Raw genomic sequence first — 17,246 nt, forward strand, 5'->3', positions numbered from 1 at the left:
TCTGTTCCACTCTGGAGGCAGAGATAGAAATACTCTATTGCAGCTTCTCAAACTGGAGGTCTGTTAAAAATGCAGATTCTGACTCAGAAGGTCTGGAGTGGGGCCAGGGATTCTGCATCCCCTTGGGGATGCCGATGCCTTTAGAGCACAGACCACACTTTCGGTTGGCAGGTGAGAGGGGAGCAGTTACATGGGTGGAAAAATTCCGTATAATCTTTGGGAGAGGCAGCCTGGGTCTTGGACCCCTCTGTGAGTGGAGAGAATGGGTGGGCAGGAGAAGAGGCTCTGTGAGGCTCTGTAGGGAAGCAACCCTAAATTAGGAAGACAGAAGAAGCCAAAGGCAAAGTCATTTCCAGGCCAGAGGCACTGCTGAATAATAACATAATGGTGACTGTTAACTGGCAGAATTTTCAACTATGTGTTTGGTTTCTCCACCAGGTCATCTGCTCTATATCATATGGCAAGTTAGTGATAAAACCAGCATGAGTTTCCCCAGAGATAGTTGCTAGAAGCTTTTACAGTAGGTGACACCCTTACATTATCATTCAGAGTTTAGCAGAGGAGTAGCAGCACCCCAGGAGTGCCTGATAAGTAGTTACTGAACACAGTAAGTCTTCTTTAGGTCCCCCTTTCACTGTTCCAGGTACCCAGGTAGTTTTCCCGCCTCCCTCCAATATGGGAATGCATCTTGTACAGACTGTACTTTCTGCTTTCAAGGGCTTCACAGGCTTCTAGTGAGTGTAGTGCAATAGGCAGTGATTCAAACTTGTGCCTACTCTCACTGATGACTGGAGTCCCTTCCCATAGAGTTCAAGACCACCCCAGGCACCCACCCCCTTGATTATGGTTCTCACTGGGCCACTCTGCACACAGTTCAATTTCACCAAGTGCATGTCACTGTTATTTCTCTTCTACTCCCTCTTAGAAGAGAAACCTATTGATCAGATCAATTTAATTTCTCCTACCACCCCTGAAAGAACACCTCAGATAACTCCTCTCATCTCCCTCACCAACCTGCTTCTCCTTTCCTCCTTAATGTCAACATCCCTTTACTGAAGTCTGGAATGATGAAGCTTTACTTAGAACCCATCCTAACTCCCTCCCCAAGGTGGCGTCTAACTTCATATTAACTAAGAAACAGCATTTCTCCCCTAACCCTGCACTTCTCACTCACCACTACTTAATTTCTTGGCTGGGTCTCAAGCAATTCTGTGATCCAGAATAGGTCTTACAGAGACCCTATAATCAATCACATTTAAGGAGTGAGGAGACCCAAATCCCTCCACAAACCCCAATATGCCCTCAGGGATGAAAGCCTTTCTCTGAACTCTCCCAGCACATTCTCCAGGGGTTGAAAACATTTCCAAAAGCAATGCATCCTGGGGAGAGCAAATTTGTGGTACCTGGGGATTCCCCAGTACTCCAAAAGTACATCCTCACCTTCCCATTTATGATTCATTTCCAGCATTTCATTCATGTACCTTAAATGGTCTTCGACCACCACAATCCCAAAACAACCATCAAATCTGCCCAGTTCCCTTTCTGATCTCTGAAAGAGCTTAGAGAGGTCACAGAATAGAGGCCTTGATTGACCATTTGTGTCATTTCCAAACTGTTTTATACCCTTGGGAGAGCTGGCCATGGGAGCAGCAGTCATGAGGGAAACTCTATAAAGGGAACTATTTGAATTTCAAAGATATTATTCACTCTGATCCCCAGCTACCGAGGCATAATGAAAGGAGGGATATCGGAACTCTTTTCACCACAGCAGGCCAAGGGATAAGGGGATAGGGAGGGGAGAAGGGAGCTTTTGGTCATGGTGAAGAAGTAATGGAGCCTGTAACAGCTACAGTGAAGAGAATCAATATTCAGATTATAGAGAAGTAACCAATGGGTGAATGAGTTGTCTAACTTTGCTGATTTTCTGTGTTCTGGGATTTAAATTCACAGAACCATAGTACTGGAAAGAACCTTAGAACATTTAGTCCACCCCTTCATTAAACAGATAAGGAAACTGAGCCTCATAGGAGTTGCAGTTTGCACAAGGCCACCCAGTTAGTTAGCAATAGAGCAAGGACAAAAGCCCCTTCCTTTCTGCACACGCCAATGTGTATGCACAGTTCCAGAGTCTAATACCTACTTCTTCAAGATCATTACTGATAAGATAGCATCAGGGTATTGTATAAAGAGAAACGGAGTTTCTGGTTTTTTTTTTTTTTTCTTTCTTTCTTCCCTCTTGTGTCTCTTTCCCCACTTTCCACCTTTCCTTCTTTTAGGTGCTGCTTCCTTGGAAAGTCAGGCATTTTTCAACGAGACTGGAGACCTGCCATGCCACTTTCCAAACTCTCAAAACCTAAGCCTGGATGTGCTGGTGATATTTTGGCAGGACCAGAATAAGTTGGTTCTCTATGAGCTGTACAGAGGCCAAGAGAATCCTCACAATGTTCATCCCAAGTATATAGGCCGCACGAGCTTTGACCAGGACAATTGGACACTGCGACTCCACAAGGTTCAGATCAAGGACAAGGGCTCTTACCAATGTTTCATCCATTATAAAGGACCCCAAGGACTGGTTCCCATCCACCAGATGAGTTCTGACCTGTCAGTGCTGGGTATGTAGCCAATGGCGCGTTCAGATCCGGGGCCTTCTCAGATGAGACTGCAATAGGTGGGGGAGAGGGCCGCCTCGAGAGAGGCAGAGGACAGCCAATTCTGGGAAGCCCGTTTGAAGGGAGTGCAGGGCTTGGGAGTAGGGAACTAAGAGTCCTTCGTACTTTTTATAGTTTACTTCTGAATGATCTGTAAGAATCTGCTTTGGGGACCAGATAGAGCTAACTAAACCAAGGTAATGTGGCTAAGTGAAAACCATGGGTGATTTGGCCCTTAAGTTTATATGAACCATATAGGTCTCAAATCTCTTTTACATTCATTTTCTCCTTTAGTCCAAGAGTTCTCACCTACTAAATCTTTGCCTGGAGCTCCTACCAAGGGTGACAGCTGGCTGATTTGGGATTTCCCTTCAGCCTCCTGGAGGTTGCTTATGACTTGTTTGCTGCCCAACCATAAGCCCAGTAGACAGGAGGGAAATAACCCAAGGCACACAATCCAAAAGCTGACAAACCAGCTCCCTTGTTTTTCCAGGCCTTGAAAAACCTAAATGTCACTACAGATTTTTTAAAATTAAAATACAGTAAAATTATTTTTATTTTGGTGTACAGTTCTATTAACATGAACTTATGTATAGATTTATATAACCAGCAATATAAACAGGATACAAATCATTTTCAGCACCCTAAAAATATTTCCCCATGCTATGCCCTTATAGTCATATCCTCTCTATACCCATAACCCCTGTTTTGCATCTTATAGTCTTATCTTTGTGTGAATGTCACATAAATGAAGTCATACAGTATGTAACCTTTTACGACCAGCTTCTTTTATTTAATGTAATGCCTTTGAGAGTCATCCAAGTTGTTGCATGTATCAAAAATCTGTTCCTTCTTATTACTAAGTAGCATTTTTGTTTATCCACTCAACCCATGGAAAGACATTGGGTTGTTTTCAGTTTGGGGCCATTATGAATAGATTTGCTGTAAAAATTCATGTACAAATTTTTTGTGTAAACGTAAGTTTTCATTTCTCTAGAGTAGATACCCAGGTGTGGGATTACTAGGTCCAGATTAATTATTGTTAATGAGGTTTAAAGTAGGTAACAACATGGCAATCTACCTTCTACCGGCCACATCAGGTACAAGCAGAGTGCTTAAGGAGTGGGTGGATATAGCAAAACTTGTAACAATATCATGCTAATCACTGAAGTTTTAGAAACAATATACTAAATTATAAGTTTGTATGTAGAACCTGCACAGCATCTACTGACTACAGAAGAAGAGCAAGGGATTTGGCTGGCAGAAGGGGCTAGCCCCCCTGTTGCTCAGAGAGCACCTCCTTGATTGGGGTAAGCGGGAAGTAAGCATGCTGGCCCCAAACTCCATTCCTGAAAAATAAATGTGGGATCATTATGTGGCTCTCACCGTGGGCTGAGGCCCACAATTTAGACACCCTGAGGCCTGCCAGATGTGTCCCCAGTGAGTTCCCAGGATACCTAGTTATTTGTTGTTCCCTTCTAGATACATCTAAATTTAAACTGGTTTCTTTTTTTTTTTGTATCTCTATTCTGCTTTCAGCTAACTTCAGTCAACCAGAAGTAAATCTAATTCCTAATCAAACAGAAAATTCTAACATCATAAATTTGACCTGCTCATCTACACAAGGTTACCCAGAACCTCAGAGGATGTATATATTGCTAAAAACTAAGAATTCAACTACTGAGCATGACACTGTCATGAAGAAATCTCAAAATAATATCACAGAACTGTACAACGTTTCTATCAGCATGTCTTTTTCCATCCCTCCTGAAACAAACGTGAGCATCTTCTGTGTCTTGCAACTTGAGCCAACGAAGACACTGCTTTTCTCGCCACCTTGCAATATAGGTAAGCCTGACAGTTTCTTTTATCAGGTATTATACACAGATGGGTAAGGCAGAGCATCCAATGTCCCCTGCTTGCCAGGAAACCTCCAACTGGGCCATTTTGATACTGTTAGGAAAGACCCAGACAGAGGGCTCCTGTTTCATCTGAGTGCTACAAGGTCCAAGAGGCTATGAACCTGTGCTGCTCTTGAGGAAGCATGTTCTTAGCCTTGACACTGGCCCAGTCTTTTGGGCTACCTTTAGATAGAAAATTCTGGAGCTTAGGTTAGAAGATGCAGGATTTCTCCAGGCTAAAATTCTTCCACTCATTAAAACACACACACACACACACACATTCATATATACATACAGCACTTGTTATGAGTACAAAACCATTCTAGACATTGTTGGTTTCAGGGGAGAAAACCAAAAGGTATAAGACACGCTCTCTGCCCTTCTAATAGAATCAGAACTCCACGATGGACACACATGGTAAATTGGATTGTAAAAGGACTGAATTAGAATCTAAATTATATCCCATGGAAATATGCAACTAAATTTAAAAACAAGAGTGACTGATAATAAGATTTATAGGCATTCAGAGATAGGCAAGTTCCTTGAGGGTCAGTAAAGGCTTCCTAAAGGACATGGGACCTTATATTACCATAACAGAAATAACTGGGCTTAATAAGTGTGGGAAAGAGGTGACAGGTACTCAAACTTGTGGTAGCTTCTGAAAAATTCTGAAACAGCATTCAGGCTTGGGAGGTGAGAGGGCCACAATCTATTAGCAGTATCTGCCATGGGCAAAGGCAGTGGTGGCCATCAGTACACATGTGTCAAGGAAATACGCAGAAGCAGAAATGCTTGTGGCATGTTGACAGTGTACTATGGGGGCCAATCCCACTGGGAAAGGGTTGGAACTAAGCAGTGTACACTAATAGGAGCCTGCCATTTTAAATTCCTGGCTTTGCCCTAGAATACATCCATATTTGAGACCCCACTTTTGAGGAGCAGTAATTGCAAGAGTCTCTCCTGCAATAAAGGCACTCTGTACCCACACTGCCTTCAACACTGCTTGTTCTGATCCTGACCCCTCCCCCCACCCATCTGCCTTCTGTTTGCCTTGGCCCCTCGTCCACCTCTGGCCCCTTGGTTTGCCCCCTCCTAAGGCATCCATCCAGCTCCTTGCTCCATCCTCTGGCTTTAATGCCTCCCCTCTCCTCGTGTTTCATTGTTCAAACATAACTTGGCCTCTTGATGCATTCTTACGGACAGCCCCTGGGGCCAGTCCCCACCAGCCAGCTTAGCTGTACCAGTGGGCCAGTCCCCTGGGCAGGTGCTGATTTCCTTCTGATCAGACACCTCTGACTCTTGACAGTTCAGTAACTGGCGAGGTCACCCTGCCTGTCCTGGTTGCTTCCACTGTAGCCTCTCTTGGCCTGATAGAAGCCTCTCCCATGCTGTCCTGGAATTTAGCACCTTCTTGGCGCTGCCAACATCACCACACATGACACACCCTGGGGCTCTCTGCCATGACTCCCACGGGAACAGAGCCTCGCCACCACTAGAGCCTCATTGTGGCTCACCTTTCTGCCGTTTCTCAACTGCTACCAAAACCTTCCTAGCTGCCGCCATCTTCAGAAATGTTTCAGCTCTAGCTGCCTCAGGAAGATGGGGCTTGCCTCTCTGTGTCCCTATTCTATGGCTAGATCAGATATAGGTTAGGCCCTGTGTCAAGGAATCTTTTTGGGTATCAAAAGGTAGCAGCCTCCATGTTAACTGGGATGCCAAACAGGTTCAAGTGAGATTAAACTGGGACAGACTCAAAAAGTGTTGAATATGGCCTGCAGTACCAACAACTCCTTTTCTTAAGGTCCCAGGAACAGGGCATGGGTCCACAAAATGCCCCTAAGCTAATGGGAGGTCAGCTGGCCCTATTCTCCTGTAATTTGAGATTAACTACCAGACCTCTTCCCATAAATGTCTATAAGATGGGCCACTCAGTCCTAATTTTTCCGCCCAAAGCCTGTTTTTTAACTTCCTGCAAGTTTAGGAGTCCTTGTGCAAGGAAGTAAGTCCTGACTTCCCAGGAGCGGATTCTGACCCTGATCCTCAGGGCATGAAGACATATCAAAAGTTTTCCAGTAGAAGAGACAGGCTGAAAGCCATGCTTGAGGAAGTCCACCTAGACATCAGGGGAAAGAACAAACAAAGCTGGAGATAGGAGGCCTGTAAAGAGGCTGCTATGTTTGTCCGGGTGAGAGGTGTCTGGAGCCTGATTTAGAGATGATAGTGGATGGAGGAATTACTATAAAAGAAACTTCAAAACTTGAGGCCTGACCACACAGGGGGCGGAGGAAGCCGGATGCTGCCCAGATGACTGTACCTTCAGAGCCTCAGCACAGGTATGTTACCCAGATTCCAGAACCTAGGGCCAAGGTGACCCTCTTCTAGATCACAGTCATTGTCATCTCAGTCTCTGGGAAGGGAAGGCAAGGCAGCTCAGTCCAGGCACTTGGTCAGAGTCACTGACTTGGTTCTCAGTCAGCTGCCGAGGCCCTGAGACTTGGATTTTCTATGGCCCAAATCATGTGGATTTCAGGCTGCTCTGGCAGTAGAGCCCTGAGGAGATGCTGGCATGTAAATAAAGCGAAGAGAGCAATTATAAAGCTTTTATAATCAACCTTCCTGGCTGATTGAAAACTTGGGTTCATTTTTAGATGCAAAGCCACCTGTACCAAGCCCCCCTGTCCCAGACCACATCCTCTGGATTGCAGCTCTACTTGTAACATTGGTCGTTGTGTGTGGGATGGTGTTCTTTCTAACACTAAAGAAAAGGAAGAAGAAGCAGCCTGGCCCCTCTAAAGAATGTGGTGAGTCAGTGCTTGTCCTCTCTGCAGATTGCCACTTTGCAGCTAACTTCCGATCAGCTGCCTTCTGGAGCTCGTTGGCTGAGCCCAGGCTGGCAAAAAGTCAGCAGGTGTTCGGAGGAAAAGGTTCCCTCAGGGTTTTGAGCCCATATAGACGGGACTCAGCAGCTGATAAGGTTGCCTGGATTTCCAGGAAAGGCAACACTTCTAACCTAAGGTTTACAAATGTACTTCTGGTTTCCAAACAAAGCTGATTATTCCTTGCCTTACCTACTTTATTTCATGAGGTTACTGTGAGAATTCAATGAAGTAAAATGGTGAAAACACTTCTAAATGTTCACGATTATGGACCTGATGATGTTCAGGCAGGGATGTTTGGTGGGAGAAGGGGAGGATTAGGTGACCATAAGATTTGCCTTCTCATCTCTAAAAGTCTCGGTTTACTGAGAACTAAGTTAGATGAATTATTCCCCACTGACTTTAAAAAATAATATTAACTCATATGGATTACCAAGTAGTACATATCCATTACCAAATATACTGAAAATAAAAATCACCTATAGTTCTACTAGTAAGAAAAAATGATTATGCTGACATTTTAGTGTATAACTTCCAGATTTTTCTATGTATTAATCTGTTATTTTTCCATAAGTGGGATAGTATTATGAGGACTGTTTTTCACAATTTGAATAATATAACATGTACTGTTTTCTAACTTTTTTATACTAAATGTTGGAAGAATATTTTCAGTGTCACTAAGTATTATTCTACAGCATCATTTAAAATGGCTGCAAGATACTCCGTTACGTGGATACACCTTAATTTATTTAACCAAGTCCATATTGTTGGACAGTTGGGTTGTTCCCATAGTTTTGCTATTTTAAACAGCACTGCATTGAGCAGCCTCCCCATTGACTTCTGTTGTAAAAATGCCCTGTGTTTAAGGGGGGGCAAAGTGGTTCCTGACTTTATAAGAATCCCATGCCTGTTTGTGGTTTGGGCTGGTTTGGATGAAGTTGTAAGATAAGCTTGGACTTTATCTCAGTAATTGCCTCCAGTAAAAGTTTGGTTGGTGCTAATAATTAAGGTAAAACCTTCTTACTCACTTATGGTAAAAAGCACAAGATGAGTAATGCTTCTGGTCAGCATCTTAAGATTTCAGGGTACTGATTTTAAGATCCATCTAGAGAATAGACGGATGACATTAGCAGTCATTCATCTCATCCAGCTGTATTCCAAAAACAAGAAATTTAGGAGTGATGATCCAGTTTCAATACATTAACACAAAGCATATGGCAGAGCCATTCAAACTGCCCAAGTACAGGGTATACTGAGAGATTTCTATGATACAAAAGTGAAAAATTCACAGTGCAGGGTCAGATGTACAGTTATATCATGCTTGTCTAGCCTTTGACTTTTCAAAGCGATAATTTTGAACTTCTCTTTCTCTCAATCTCATTGCTATTTAGAATTAGCTAAATGTGCAGAAGCAACCTTCTGCTTGGAAATAAGCTGTCTCCTAAATTTGGTTTTGCATTGGAATGATTAGCTTACAAACGAAACAAAGAAAAGGGATGGAGAAAAGCCAAGTAAAATGTTTCTTCCCCTAAAATGCAATCAGAAAAATTCAGGAGACTAGATAAGGGAGTTAAACAGGGTGTGTCTGTATATATGAGAGAGTTGTAAGGGTGTCTGTTGCGTTTGAGATGGTCAAATTGAGCTATGAGTATTAAAAGGCAGAAGACCAGAAGAGAGCATAGTACATATACGAACCCCTCAAGAACGTGATAAAGAATATTGGTAGAAAAAAAGTTGTTTGGTCAGATAGTCACATGTGCCAGTAAGTTTGGTCAAAGAGAAGAGCCTTGATATCATTGGAGGAGGGAGATGTACCAAGTAACCATGCCACGTAGATATGAGATGTTTGTAAAACTGGGTTTTGTAACTTCAGCAATGTCTGCACTTGTTTGTGGATACCCCTGGCATTGGCTGTATGATAGGCAGAATAATGCCACCAACAAGATATCCACCTCATATACCCCAGAATCTATAACATGTTATCCTACATGGCAAAAGGGACTTTTCATACGTGATTAACATACTGAGTTTAAAATGATGAGTTTATCCTGGATTATCCAGGTAGACCCAATCTAATCACGTGAGTCACAGAATCTTTCCCACCTGGATTAGAAAGATGAAATGGAAGGAGGAGAGATCCAAAGCTTGAGACAGGCTCAACGCACCACTGCTGCCCTTGAAGATGGAGGAAGGGGCCGTAAGCCAAGAAATGTGGGTGGCCTCTAGAAACTGGAAATGGCCCCCAGCTGAAAGCCAGCAAGGAAATGGGGATCTCAGTCCACAAGGAACTAAATTCTGCCAGTAGACAAACATGGAAACAGTCATGACCCATCCACAGAGACACAAGCTTACTGATGAGTAGAAATTTCTCCAACAATGCAGCTTCCTCCTAATCCAATATTAATCCTTTTCTCAGAGGAGACAGCCCTCCAACTAACTAACTTGGTGTCAAAAGTCCTTTCCAGTGATTTTTCAGTAGTTACAGTTTTTCTATTCCTCAACCGTACATATTTACCCTGTTTAGGCTGTTAAATGAATAAAAGGGAAATGCCATGGTTGTTCTAGCTGGTTTCTAATCTCTCTTCTCTTTTTTTGTTTTGTCAAATAGGGCAGTTAAAGCATGAGAAATTGTAACCTTCAATTACTGTCTTTTCCCAATCAGAAGTTACCCTCTCAGCTTACCCAGTGGGGAGAAAGACTAAAATAGCTCCTCCTGAAGTTTTACTTCCTCATTTGGTTCTTGTCTGACTAAAATCTGTATTGTAATAGTGCCTAGCAACCTACAATTTGTACAACTTGCCTCCCTCCTCCAAACTTGGAAAAGTCTCAGCTCTTTCAGGAATGATTTCTTAAAGGGAAAATGTCTTTTCCAAAATAAATCATTTTTAACCACCATTTAAACAGAAAGTTTCACAGGGCTTAAAAACTGAAACCAGGTGATATCATCATATCTGCTCTTCAAAATGCTAAATTTGTAATCAAATCCAAAAGTTTAGAAGCTGTCTTTTTATTGTCTGCTTTCATTTTAAAATAGAAGCTTTTAAAAAAAAAAAAAAACGGTGGTGATTTTGTCATGAGTATGAAAGGATAATATTATTTGTGTTGGTGTACAGACATCCTGAAATACTGTATTCAGCTATAAGCACTGTTATTTTTAAGAGGAACTTTGACAAAAATAGAATGTAACTAGATTTACAAAGTATCTGGAAGATCAGTCAAATATACAATGGAATATTACTCAGCCATAAAAAGAAACGAAATTGAGTTATTTGTAGTGAGGAGGATGGACCTAGAGTCTGTCATACAGAGTGAAGTAAGTCAGAAAGAGAAAAACAAATATCGTATGCTAACACATATATATGGAATCTAAAAAAAAAATGGTACCGATGAACCTAGTGGCAGGGCAGGAATAAGGACTCAGACATAGAGAATGGACTTGAGGACACGGCGGGTGGGGTGGGGGAAGCTGAGGCGAAGTGAGAGTAGCATCGACATATATACCCTACCAAATGTAAAATAGATGGCTAGCGGGAAGCTGCTGCATAGCACAGGGAGATCAGCTCGGTGCTTTACGATGACCAAGAGGGGTGGGATAGGGAGGGTGGGAGGGAGGCTCAAGAGGGAGGCGATATGGGGATATATATATGCATACAGCTGATTCACTTTGTTGTACAACAGAAACGAATACAGCATTGTGGAGCGATTTTACTCCAATAAAGATGTATTAAAAAAAAAAAGAAATATCTGAAATAACTGAGAATGCTCAGCCTGGGGGAAAAAAAAGAGCCGTGGGGAGGACACAAGTGCTGCCTTTAAATATCTAAAAACTGCCATAGGGTGCAAAGATCATACTTAACTGAGGCTCTAAAGGGTATCTCGATGAAGGTTATAAGAAGGTAGAAAGAAATAAGAGACTTTTCTAACAGTTAAAGCTCTTTTAAAATTATATAGAAGAGACAGACTTTTCCTTCCTCCCATTAAGGATTAACTGCTACAGGAATTGCCCTCCTGCTGTAGACAACTAGAATCAGACAAAATATATGTAACAACTGTTTTCAGATATTGGACAACAGGCTACAGAAAACTATAGTCCCTGAGAGAAGGGAAAAGATGAGGTGAGCCCTATGATTGTCCACAACTTACTGCCTGGAGTCAGTTTCTAGGCTGCTCTGAAGGCAGGGGGAGCCCTAATACCAAAACTAGAAAAAGACATTACAAGAAAAGAAAACTACACATATCCCTTGTGAACATAGATGCCAAAATGCTCAACAAAATTAGCAACTGAAATCTAACAGTGTATTAAAAGTATTATACATCATGATTAAGTGGGGTTTATTCCAGGAATGTAAGGTAAGTTTAACATCCAAATATCAAGCAATAAAACTCACCTATTGAAAGACTGAAAAGAGAAATCACGTGGATACAGAATACATGTCAGTGGATACAGAAAAAGCATTTGGCAAAATTAATACCCATTCATAATTTTTCAAAAGAAAGATAAACTCTCATAAAAGCAGGAATACAAAAGAATTCCCTCAACTTGGCAAAGAACAGCTACTAAAATCCTTTAGTTAGCATCATAGTTAAGGATAAAAGACTGATTGCTTTCACCTAAGATCAGGAATAAGGCAAGGATGTTACTCTCACTGCTTCTGTTCAACCTTGTACTGGAGGTCCTAGCCAGTGCCACAACTCTAGAAAAAGAAATAAAAGGCATGCATATTGGAAAGAAAGAAGTAAAACTGCCTTATTTTGCAGATGACATCATGTTTGTAGAAAAGCCTAAGGAATCCATTAAAAGCTATTAGAACTGATTTAGTGTAGCAAAGTAGCAGGATACAAGGTCAATACACAAAATCTATTGTTTTCCTACATACTAACAACAAACAATTGTACACTGAATTTTTTAATACCATTTACAGTAGCATCAAGTAATATTAAAGACTTTGGAATTAATTTTTAAAAACAAGTACAAGACCTGTATGTATACTGAAAACTAAAAAACATTACTACTGACAGAAGTTAAAGTAGACCTAAATAAATGGAGAATTATGCCGTGTCCATGGTTTAGAAGACTAGCTATTAAGATACCAGTTCTCCCAAACTGATCTTTGGTTTCAATGCACCATCAATCAAAATCCTGGCAGGCTCTTTAGTGGAAATTAAAAAGCTTATTCTAAAAGTTATGTGGAAATACAAAGGATCTACAATTGCCAAAACAATTCTGAAACATGACAACAAAGATGGAGGACTTATACAACCTAATTTCAAGATTTATTATATAGCTATAGTAGTCAAGGTGTGACACTGGTGAAAGGACAGACATATCAATCAATGGAACAAAATGGAGAGTCAAAAAATATGATTTTGTCAACTGATTTTGACAAAAGTGCCAAGTTAATTCCATGCAGAAAGGATAGTCTTTTCAACAAATGGTATTGGGTCAGTTAGATATCCACATGGGAAAGTATGAACCTAGACACCCAAAAAAATAACTTGAAGTGGATCATAAACCTAAAATAAGAGCTAAAATTAAAAAACTTTTGAAAGAAAACATAGAAGAAAAATTTTGTGAGCTTAGGTTGGGCAAATCTCAGATAGGACACGGTAAGCACAAACTGTATTATAAAAAGATAAGATTGATAAACTGAACTTTATCAAAATTAAAAATTTTTGCCCTTTGACTTTGTTAAGAAAATGAAAAGTCAAGCCACAGACTGGGACAAAATGTTTGCAAAATATAAATATAATAAAGGACTTATAACCAGAATACATACTTATATAATACTACTCAGTAATGAGAAGACAATCCATATAACAAAAGGCAGAAAGTAAAAGACTTGAATAGATACTTCACATAAAAATATACACAAATGGCCCATAAGCACAGTCACACAGTCGTAACACCATTAGTCATTGGGGAAATACAAATTCAAACCATAATGAGATACCACCCCATACCCACTAACATGGATAAAATTAAAAGGACTGATAAATGCCAGATGTTGGAGAGGCTATTAAACAACTGAAATTCTTATGCTCTACTATACAACCCAGCAATCCTTGATATTTACCCATGAGAAATAAAGACATATGTCTTCACAGAGACACACACACAAATGTCCATAGCAGTTTTCTTCATAATACTGAAAACCTGGCATCCTGAATTTTTGCAGTTGGTGAATGGATAAACAAATGGTGCTATATATATACAATGAAATACTGCTGAGCTATAGAAAGGAATGGACTACTGGTAACATGAAACAAGATGAATGAATTTCAAAAGCATTACGCTACGTGAAAGACACTAGGCACGAAAAGACTACACATTACATGAAATCCTAGAAAAAGCAAAACTACTGTGGCATTAAGCAGATCAGTGGTTACAGGGGATGGGGTGGGGGGAAGGATTTGATTGAAAAGGGGCTGGAGGGAACTCTTTGGGCTTATATAAATGTTCTATATCTTGGTTGTGGTGGTATTTACATGACTGCATACATTTGTTAAACTCATCAAAATCTGTATGGAAAATGATTGGATTTTACTGTGTATTTTACCTCAATAAAACTGATTATTTTTAAACACACACACATGCACACACAAAGAGAACTGCCAAAGATAGGAAGTGTTCAAAACCATCAGGGGTGTTGTTGAAAGGATTGCTGCGGTCCCTAAATTCCTCCATGGACCCTGGGTTAACAACACCTGCTGTAAGGCTGAGAGTGGGACAACAGCACGGTCATAACAGTCAACATAGAGGAATTTTCACCCGAAGTTGCTTCAGTAGTAAGTCCATGCCAGTAGGAACTCAGGCTTTGGGAGGTCCAGCCCACTAGAAATTTCCCACTTGAGCCTCTCCATGCAACCTTGTGTATTATTTGGTAGCACCAGCTGGCTAACCCATTTAGGCACCAACATCTGGAAGATTTCCTTTTCCTCCTCCTTCTAAACCTTACTTTCAGAAAAGGATTGGAAACTTATTTTCCCATCACTAAATGATTGCTAAAACTAAATGTATTATACCTCCCAGTAGTATTTTTATTTTAGTAAAGAATAGAGCTGTAAGTAAAACCTATTCCCAACATTAGAACTTAAGGCACAATGAACAAAAGAAGGCATTTGCTTTTTGGATGAAAGAAGCTCCTTCTCAGTCCCCATGAAATCTCATCAAGGAACCATCTATTCCACATATATGGCAACAACGATTTCTCTCTGAGTCCTAGGACTTAGGAGCCTCTTCAAACTTTCCCTCTTTTAGTTTTTATGGGCAATACATTTTCTGAAGTTGTTTTTGTCTCTTTCAGAAACCATCAAAGTGGAGGGGAAAGAGAGTGAACAGACTGAGAAAAGGTGAGTCCTGACCCTACAACATTGTTGAAAGAGGTACAATGCCCAGAGAGTCTATAATTTAACTAGGCTTGGTCTGAGGCATGCTGAGACCTCAGCATACATGAACTAATGGAGAGGAAGAGGAAAGTCAGACTAGTTAGGACTTGGAGGAAAATGTCCTAGCTATAAATGGATGGCAGTGTGCCCTATGCACAATGCCCAAGGGTCATGGCAAGTTCAGTTGTGGTCAAGTAAAAAATTAATACCAAAAGGGTCTGATGTGGTGAGCATAGGCTGCATCTTATTCACCATGGTAACCGCAGTACCTGGCACAGTGCCTGGGTGTCCTACATGTGTGGAATGAATAAATAAATAAGTGAGGAGTGATAATATGTACCCTCTAGCCTCAGTGTCTTTGCATCTGCTGTGCCCTCTGCTTGGAATGTTCTTTGCCACTTCTTCACCTCATTCTTCAGATCCTGACTCAAGTTGCACTTTCTTAAAAACCCTTCCCAAACTAGATTGTGTCAGCCTGTTATAGTATCATGTGGATTCCTGTGTTTTTTCTTCATAACACCAGGTTATACTTATATACTGGTATAATTATATTATTAAACTCTATAAACTTAACTAAATCAAACTTTATAGAGGGCAGGGAACATATCAGTGAAGCTCATCATTGTGCTGCCAGAACCTAGCACAGTGCCTGGCATATAGTGCTCAATAAATTTTTTAAACTGTGAAATTGCAGCAGCAGATATGTTTGTGTCTATAGAAAGTAGCCTTTTAATAATACTAACAGTTTTCAGTAGTTGTAATTTTCATGGTGAATACTGGTTGAAAGATGATAGGACTTATAGAATTTACACTCTAATGGTTTGATAAGTATATAACATGTTGAAAAGGAGTTTTGTGGAAAAGTAAACATTATTCTGGGCTTTAGTTTCTCTTACGTTTGCTTTCAGCTGAGCAATAGTTTAAGTTGTTTGTTTGATTTGTACTTATTTTTCATTTATTTGGCTTTCTTTCTAGATCCTTTACCTAATCAAATCCAAATAAGAACAGCACTTAAGTAACCCTAAATATGGCATAGGGAGAAGTGTGTATATCCTTTTCTTTATATTTTCCTTTGTTCACGTACGAGGGCTGTGGAAGGCAAAATTTGGTGAGGTGCTTTTTTTCTTTAAGAGTGCAAGTTTTCAGATTGTTTTTAAAAATTCAGTTTATTTAAACCAAAAAAAAATTTACCCATTTCTCCCACCTCCATACCCCGCCACCTCTGGCAACCATCAATCTGTTCTCTGTATCTATAAACTGATTTTTTAAAATTATTATTATTCCTTTATTTTTAGATTCCACATATAAGTGAAATAATATAGTATTTTTCTTTCTCTGTTTGACTTATTTCACTTAGCATAATACCCTCAAGGTCCATCCATGTTGTCACAAATGGCAAGATTTCATTCTTTTTTATGGTCTACTGTATGTGTGTGTATGTGTGTATCACAATTTCTTTATCCATTCATCCATCAGTGGACACTTAGATTGCTTCCATATCTTGGCTATTAAAATAAATATTTGTTGAAAGAATGAATGTATGCATGATGGAATACACAAAGATTCCTGGTGATCCATCCTTTCACAGCATGATGCAATCAGATTGTCTGTACCTCCACCCACCCTGAGAAACTGCACTCTCAAGAATATCAATGCTCTGGTCACATAGTCATGGGGTCAAAGCAACCCTAAGTCAAAAACCTGGTCACAGGGCTTCCCTGGTGGCACAGTGGTTAAGAATCCGCCTGCCAATGCAGGGGACACGGGTTTGAGCCCTGGTCCGGGAAGATCCCTCATGCCGCAGAGCAACTAAGCCCGTGTGCCACAACTAGTGAGCCTGCGCTCTAGGGCCCGCGTGCCACAACTACTGAAACCTGCACGCCTAGAACCCGTGCTCTGCAACAAGAAGCCACCGCAATGAGAAGCCCGCGCATCTCAACGAAGAGTAGCCCCTGCGCACCACAACTAGAGAAAGCCTGCACGCAGCAACGAAGACCCAATGAAGCCAAAAATAAATTAATTAAATAAATTTATAAAAAAAACCTGGTCACAGAGACACAGGTCATGATCCCAGGGTGCACAGCTCCCAGTGTGCCCAGCACTTATCTGGATACACCAGCCGCTGTGAGTCTCGGAATCCAGGATGGTGAGCCCAGGTGCTGAGATCTTGCCTGCCCTGTCAGACTTAGCTCAGAAGTGGTCCGGAAGAGCTGCAGAGGGAAGGCAGCAGGGAATCAGCATAGGGCAGGGGCAGGCCCAGACAAAAATCAAAGATAATAATTTAGGAAGTGTGGACGGTACCTCTCCACCTCTCTTCAGTAGTTTATTTCTCCTCATTGCTAATGCAATGTCCCCTTATATTCTGCCCTATCATTGAAATCTAGAAAGAGAAAGTGGCTCTACTGTGAAATCTCACTGAATTCTTTTCTCTGTTT

At 41.0% G+C, this 17,246-nt stretch overlaps 1 protein-coding gene and 1 long non-coding RNA gene across 7 annotated transcripts in view; one reads left to right on the top strand and one right to left on the bottom strand.

The window, feature by feature from the left end:
- Positions 1–17,246, bottom strand: part of LOC309630149 — a 118,082-nt gene that overhangs the window by 50,992 nt on the left and 49,844 nt on the right. The window lies entirely within an intron of this gene.
- Positions 1–17,246, top strand: part of CD86 (CD86 molecule) — a 76,410-nt gene that overhangs the window by 48,577 nt on the left and 10,587 nt on the right. For 2 of the 5 annotated variants that reach the window (XM_082394972.1, XM_082394973.1), the window contains exons 3-5: positions 2,277–2,612; positions 4,188–4,496; positions 7,198–17,242. In XM_082394972.1, the coding sequence (XP_082251098.1) occupies positions 2,277–2,612; positions 4,188–4,496; positions 7,198–7,601 (1,049 nt within the window). In that variant the 3' untranslated portion in view covers positions 7,602–17,242. Of the gene's footprint in view, positions 1–2,276; positions 2,613–4,187; positions 4,497–7,197; positions 17,243–17,246 lie in introns of those variants that run through there. The other 3 variants (XM_082394974.1, XM_082394975.1, XM_082394976.1) reach the window with 3 other exon arrangements.

Source organism: Balaenoptera borealis (genome assembly GCF_965194805.1).
Source record: "Balaenoptera borealis genome assembly, chromosome: 5".
NCBI classification, from domain to species: domain Eukaryota; kingdom Metazoa; phylum Chordata; class Mammalia; order Artiodactyla; family Balaenopteridae; genus Balaenoptera; species Balaenoptera borealis.